We start from the raw sequence: 7,416 nt of genomic DNA, 5'->3' as shown, positions 1-7,416 counted from the left end.
GGCAAACAGGAGCAGAATGTCTCCATAGATGAGTTTCTGTGTCCTCTTGAGGGGCCGAACATGAATGTGTGGAGGGCTGATGTCTACGGAACACTGTCAGGCTTGGACAGGAAATCTGTTCTGCTGTCAGCCTCTGCTAGACCTCTGGAACTCCCAGGACTCCTGTTCCATCAGGATCACCTTCCAGAATCAATCTTGGCCCTGACCGTATTCATCCTCATCCTGCCATTGGGATGCCAAAGATGACAACACTGATTGGCATCACTGAGTAGTACATAATGATAACCTTAAATAGAAAAATAGAAAATGGGGAATGTTGTATTGATATTGGCAGGATTAGATGACATTCTAAAGTATATGGTAAAGTTCTGTTGATAGTTTTAAATTGCACTGTGGGTGCCCGGTGTGTGAGTGTGTTTGTGTGTTTGTGCAGGACTCAACCGAATTGCAGCGTCCGGCATTGCAGAAACATGCCATTGGTTCCTATGCATCCTCATTCTTTACCCAGTACTCTGGCGACCTCTGCTGGTTTTAAAGCATTCCTAGTCAAAACCCTGATGTAGAAGTGGAACACTGCAATGCACTTCCACTCATGTTTGCCTTGATTTTGATACTGGACCCTTGTTACTTTAGCTTTTGCTGCTTTTACTGTTATTGTGTGCTGTCATGTTTCTCTGTCTTAACATACAGGAACCGTGACTACATGGGTAGGGGTCTTGGTTCTGCCCATCAGACAGCCTGAACCACATCCTCTCCTCTACCAGCTTGTAGAGCAGCTGGACATGCTTCTGTGCCCGTAGCAGGGGGCACACACTGCTCTCAAGAAGATCAGAAATGATGTGACCAGCTCTGTCTCTTATCTGTAGGGGGGGGGGGGGGGGTGCAGAGCCACTGTCCCTTTGCCAACAGAGGAGGCAAATAGCCAGGAGGCCAACTTCCAAAGTGTTTGCACAGAGTTGTGTATGACTAAAGGACTGTGTACTTAACCTGCATCTGTAGTTCATCTTTTGTAATATGGCATAACTGGATATGACCTTAATTTTTACAACGTATTTTGACTGCTTGGCCTTCTATCATTAAATCATAATTTTAACTATGCAATGTAATCATTTAAGGCTCACAAGTTTCAAGCATGTATTGGGTTGTGCATACCTTCATTATTCAAGAGGGGATAACTGTGCATGACTTTTTCGTTGCTAGGGGTGGAGCTTGTTTCTTCACAGAGCCAAGGGAGCGCTGTTGATGGAGAGCGCAGGCGGCGCGGTGTGGGAGGTGAGTATTTTTGAACAAGTGCATTTGCTGGGGCCGCGCAGAAGCAAGAACTTCGACGACATATCTGCTTTGGAGATGAAGTAGGAAAAAGCAGACAACAATTTTTTTATCAAGGTATCTTTACGTAATTATTTATCTTATCGCAATATAAGTGTCCTTGATTGCGTGGCCGGCGCATAGATGATAAAATAGCCTAATAGACAACTTAGGTTGTAAAAAAGAATGCCCTCGTATCCATCACTAATCGGTCGCAGAACGATTATTTATCCTATTATCTTTTTTAAATACATTAGGCCTAAACTGTAAACGTTTTTTTAAGCGTTATTACCGAAGTTGTCTTGACAATTATTTAGACGTTGGTCAATAATTCAATGCCAATAGAGTAGGCCCCTTGCTTTGGGGAAGTATATGGATAACTGTTTTGACACGGGCCTTACAGTAGCCTATTTAGCTTATTGATCGCTTGCACGTTAAGTTTTTTAACCCTATCCATCAATCCATCAAACTATTTCTCTCCCAAAGAAAATGGGCGTCACGTTACAGTTATTTCCTAGTCACAAACTCCATCTCTCTTTCGTTTTGTTTTTAGATCGTTTTACCTCTACCCAAGGTTAATATTTAAACCAGCTTTGGTCCCTTAAAAGTAGTCCTGTAAATAGTTTTGGTGTCCTTACTGTCAGTTTTTAGATTACGTAAATTCCCTATTTTCATCCTGTATTTTAGAAACTTGTTTTCTTTGGTCATACCCATTCCTTGACCAAGCCTGCTCTAGGAATTAAAGAACAGTTGTCTGAGACCACATCTATTCCAAGCCTGCAATTTGAAAATACTGATTTGCCCCAGACTATTAAAAGGCTGATCCCATCCAGCCAGACCCTAGTTGACCTTTAAAATATCTCCATGTGGGTCTAGTACTCTGCTGATTTCCATGGCTGTCCTGATCCAGCGACAGGTGATGCTCTTTTCCTGACAGCAAGATAATGGGAGGCAGTTGACCATATCTATGCACTGTGCATGGTAACATAATAGCCTGGCTGTAACAGGATCTGTGTGGTGTGCACCTTAGTGCTGATAGCTGGGCCAGGTGTGGCACAGGTCTTTTTCCACAGTCACAGTGGATGGACTGTGGAACCCTCCCCCAATTGGTAATAAGCCTGCTAGAGGGAGGGGACAGGTGGACTGTGAGCTCCAGTCTGCTCCGCTGAATGGGACTATTGTTCAGCCTATTGAATACAGCCGCTATCAGTCTCATTAGTGGTACTATATAGGCTACTTGGCACTATTCCTTCAAGCCCCCTGCCAGTATATGCCCACGTTGTGCTGTCAAACTTCTGAAACGACAGCTCGGTCATTAGAAGGAATGTTTGTGTGTGTACTCCAGATTAGGTTGTTATTGTTCAGTCATCATCAGATGAGGTCGTTTCACAGAGTGTGCATGTACAGGTGATATGGTTTCAGTGTTACTGTATGCCCTTCCTTCAGTAAGATCATTAACATGGGGCGTCTTGTCTTACATTGTCTCAGTGATTTGCAACAGTTGCTTAGGCCTCACTTATTTCTTACTGTCCACTTGTTTGTGAAGATTCCATCTGCATAGCTGAAATGAACCAGCAAACTTATACTAATATTAGATCTGTATTAATGATCTTAAATTAGTTTGTGCTAACATTAGATCTGTATCAATTATTCATATGACACTCTTCTGCCTGTGCAAGTCCAGATACCTCTCACCATGGTAACAGAGTTGAGTGTCTGCCTGTGGGTGTTTCTTTCCCAGTCTGTTCTGAATGTCAGTTCTCACTGTCAGGCTGTTCTGACTGTTCTCACTGTCAGGCTGTTCTGATTGTTCTCACTGTCAGGCTGTTCTGATTGTTCTCACTGTCAGGCTGTTCTGACTGCTCTCACTGGCAGGCTGTTCTGACTGTTCTCACTGTCAGGCTGTTCTGATTGTTCTCACTGTCAGGCTGTTCTGATTGTTCTCACTGTCAGGCTGTTCTGACTGCTCTCACTGTCAGGCTGTTCTGATTGTTCTCACTGTCAGGCTGTTCTGATTGTTCTGAATCCCTGTCTGTTCTGACTCCCAGACTGTCCAACAAATATTGAAGTGAAGGATTAGACCTTTTGAAATTCCGGTTTCTTTGGTATCCAGCTTCACGTATCTCAGTTGAATTGTATGTTTACAATTCCCAACTTTTTGTGTTTTAAGTGGTAGCTTTTGCTCCTAACAGATAGGAATTACCAATGACTTGTTGTGTTTAACAAACTGGGTATTCATATCACGTTCTGGTCTGTGTTTTTCCTCCTTGCCAGTAGAGGATGCTCTAGGACCACAACAATCCATAAGAAACAGCTGAATTCAATAGTCGTGTAGGTCAAAGCTCTCTGGTGCACAGCCCCTGCTTTGCTGTTTACCAGAGACACTTCTGCACAAAGACTGTTAGGGTTGTTTGACTCCCCAAATTAGTTTACAACAGATCAATAAACATTCAAGCGGTAGATTTTGGGGGCTGATATATCAGGCCAAGATTTAGGCAAGTATCCCAATTTGCTCTTTTGAACTTATAAATCTTGACAGTGTTGAATTACAATCACCTGCCTCATGTAGCTTAAGATGTTTGTCACCCAAAAGTAGTTTTCCAAATAGGTCTGTAAACAGTGATTCTGTTTTTTCCACTCCTAATTATAGTACCATTTAGATATGGTCCTCATGCTTCCTGCTTATTTGAGAATGCAAACAGGGACACAAAGTAGAATAAACAAGATGGGAGATATAAAGAAAGTAAACAGAAATGTAAACCATGTAAAAGAAATGCTGTGGAGTTATGGATTTGAAAACTTTACTGGGTACATTCAAGGAAAGAGAACCAGTTTGTGTATTCCATTGTGCTTGTTTGTTTATTTACTTGGTCTTGTTTAAATAAACTCAGGAACACATGAATATTTTTAGGGTGATGTTTCTTTTTTTAATGTTTCACAAAATGTTCTTTTAATTTTTCTGCCTTCGAGGACAGGAGAGAATAGACTGGTTTTCCATAGCTAAATGTGCCTTGTGTTTTTTTTTTTTTACAGAAAACGCCTTCAAGGATACAGTCTGTTTGTACTGCTGATGTCGGTCAGTCTGGGAAAACTGTTCATGTAGGTGTGTCCAGTTTACACGTTGTTTTATTGGAGGACTTGAAAATGATCAGTGCTATGCATACGCAGGCTACTCCGAGAATACCTCATTGTATTAAACTAGTCCTGCAATTGGCAGTGTGTGGCGATAACAGACACTTTAGTTGTTACCCTCCACCAATATGGAGAGTCTTGACAAAAACATGAGGAATAGTTGGTGCATGTCAGTAGTGTCTGCCCTCCCCTGGGGTCTCTACAGTCTGATGTATGGATGGAGGAAAAAGCTTCTGATCAATTACAGAACTTTCCTGAAAGGAAGCTGTCTGAAGTATGCTACACTCACAAACACTGTTTGTGCGTTGTTACATCCTGGACATGAAAGGTTCTGTTGTGTTCCAGTTCTTCTTGGCCATGTTACCGTGTTATACTGTTTCTTTGTAGTGTTCTGCCCCTCTCTCTCTCTCTCTCTCTCTCTCTCTCTCTCTCTCTCTCTCTCTCTCTCTCTCTCTCTCTTCTCTCTCTCTCTCTCTCTCTCTCTCTCTCTCTCTCTCTCTCTCTCTCTCTTTCTCTCTGCTCTGTTAAGAGGAGGGGCTGCCTGGTAATCCTACACCTGCCCCATTCACGCTTGGTACTGTAACTTGCAAAACTGCCCTGACAAGTGCAGGAGATAAACCATACGAATGTACTGGAGCTAGTTGCTGCTGTATCTCCTCTGTAGACATCGCCTCAGAGGCAGGGTCAGAACAAAACTGAGGACTTGGGAGGAGGAAAGGAAGGAAAAAATAGAAAAATCTGCACTTTCAATGTTGCCTCAGAAGAAGGCTTGAACTTCTGTGCTGAACTTCGGAGCTGTGGGCTCCTCACCATCCAGCCATGTCTTTGGATGAGAGTATTCTGAGAGACATAGTGGAGAGAGAGACAAGTTGTTTTGAGGGGCAGGATGAGGTGGTCCTGGGGCGCATTGCCAGCTTACCTCTGGACCTCTTCCCATCTAGGGACTTCAGAGGGAAATTCAAAAAGATGCGCCACAAGAAGAGACCCACAATTCTTGAAAGTAGGTACAGTAGATACCGGACGCTCTGAGTAATGGCCAGGTTTGTAAAGTGTTTGAGTTATATCTGCTGTTTGATTTAGATTGAATGGGATTTGTATTCACCCCAGAAATGTGTCCGTATGAAACGCACAGTAACATATGAAATGGACACATTTCAACTACTACTGCCATCCTTCTGTGAAATACCTCACTCTTTTCGTATATTTCTCATGGTCACCTCAAGAGTCTAGTTAAGTGTTTCTTAGGGACTCTCATTAAAAAGTGGGTTTGTCTGCGGAGATTATCTATTAATGGTAACTTCAACGCTCAGATGCTGCTGTGTATTTTTTCTTCAGATTTTTGCAAACTCGATAGGCACCTCTACTGAAGGTTGGATTTAGTAGAGGTGAATGTCAGGAGAAAGAGAGAGCGTGAAAGAGGCCAGGGCAGGAGAGAGATACAGTGAGTGAAAGAGGCCATGCAGGGCAGGGGAGAGAGACCAGGACAGAGGTAGAAGTCTGATACCACAGGGATGGTTGAACTGGGCAGACATGCCTCACATTCCTCACCTCCATCAGAGCTTGAAAATACTTTTAATAAGCACTTAATGGGCCCTCTCCTTCTCCCACTCAAGCCTGGTCATAAACAATGTTTACCTCCCCTTCAGTAATTAAGGCTGTCTGTCTCAGCAGTGCTGTGCTGGGGCAGCCCTTCATCAGAGCTTCTTATAAGTATAATACGTGAACTAGCTGACATGATGAAACATTCAGAAGAATGTGCTGTTGTCAGGTCTTGCAGGCACCTTAACGTCGCTGCTCCTACTATCACAATGTTCTCATTCAACCTGTCCCGTCTTCTACAGCTAGCCCTGAAGCAAGCTGATATTAGCTTGGCCCTGCTCGTCGTCAGACGAGGTGCCACGTTGTAAACACTGTATTTGGTTCCCTGAGGCAGATTGACAGAGGGTCAGACTTGTGTTGTGATGTTTGATTGTAAACATGTAACAGGCATCCCGTGAGGGATGGAAGGTAGGGGTATTTGCCAGTGGCTGTCTGATGGGCAGACCCATTAAAGAAGCTGTCACTCCTTCGGAAATAGCCAGAGTTAAAGAGGCAGAACAGCTTGTCAGGGTAGGACCGAACGTCCATTCTGCTATGCTAAGGGAAAATATGTAAGCTCTACATTAGAATTGTCACAGTGGAAGAGATATAGTGGTATGTCAAGTTTTTAGTTAAATTAAGTGCATTTAGTGCATTGGCTACATGTTTATTGAGCAATGAGTTGCATTTGCTAAGTAATGTGAACACATTGAGCTCCTTTAATAGGTCTGGGTGTTTCAGTCTCTCAGGCTCCACTTAAGCCCTTTCCTGTTTAATGCCCCCCCCCCCCCCTCTTTCTCTCTTTCTCTGTGAAACTGTTCAACTGGGGAATCACATAATCATCTGGCCCATAGAGCCTCTGCAGCAGGTCACTCCAAGATGGGCATATTGAAACAGATTAATATGGCTGCTAATGTTATTTAAGCAGAACTGATGCCGAACCTTGCATATTAAACACATTCTGTCATGGTGTGGCAACATGTAAAGCTACCCTGTTGATTTGCTTTGCAAATTTGTGTTTGCGTAGTTTGTGACGTCCTTGTTCAAAGAAGCAGCATGGCCACACTGGGTACCAGTGTGCTTTCAGCATTATGTGGATGGGCTTGTGGTGCCAAGTACGTTCACGTAGATGTTCAGCTTTGCCACCAGAGTAGTCAAAGCTGTGCCATTCCTACATCACCCCTCCATCATTGTCACAATGAATGTAAAGGCAATCACATTGACACCATTAGAGCAGCTCGACCGTGCTGCTCGGAATACTGATGTCCTGTCCTCTGGTAGGGCATGAGCAGCATGTGGAACAACATTATGTAATGAAGGTCAAGTGGCCAGTGCTAGATGGACTGACAGGACCTGAGGGGATTAGCATAGAAGAGAGGGGATTTGAAGGTGTGTTTC

The 7,416-nt window shown here is 43.5% G+C and overlaps 1 protein-coding gene across 4 annotated transcripts in view; it reads left to right on the top strand.

The window, feature by feature from the left end:
• Positions 1 to 5,259: 5,259 nt before the first annotated feature.
• frya (furry homolog a (Drosophila)) overlaps positions 5,260 to 7,416 on the top strand; it is a 42,702-nt gene continuing 40,545 nt past the window's right edge. For all 4 annotated transcript variants that reach the window (XR_014729880.1, XM_084673568.1, XM_084673566.1 and 1 more), the window contains exon 1: positions 5,260 to 5,440. Coding sequence is in view for 3 of the 4 variants with exons in the window: in XM_084673568.1 (XP_084529694.1) it covers positions 5,260 to 5,440 (181 nt within the window). In the remaining variant the exon portion in view is untranslated. The remainder of the gene's footprint in view (positions 5,441 to 7,416) is intronic.

The sequence above is a fragment of the Hypomesus nipponensis genome, chromosome 15 (assembly GCF_054491055.1).
Source record: "Hypomesus nipponensis isolate SF chromosome 15, ASM5449105v1, whole genome shotgun sequence".
Taxonomy (NCBI): Eukaryota; Metazoa; Chordata; class Actinopteri; order Osmeriformes; family Osmeridae; genus Hypomesus; species Hypomesus nipponensis.
This window is presented reverse-complemented; position numbering and strand designations above follow the sequence as displayed.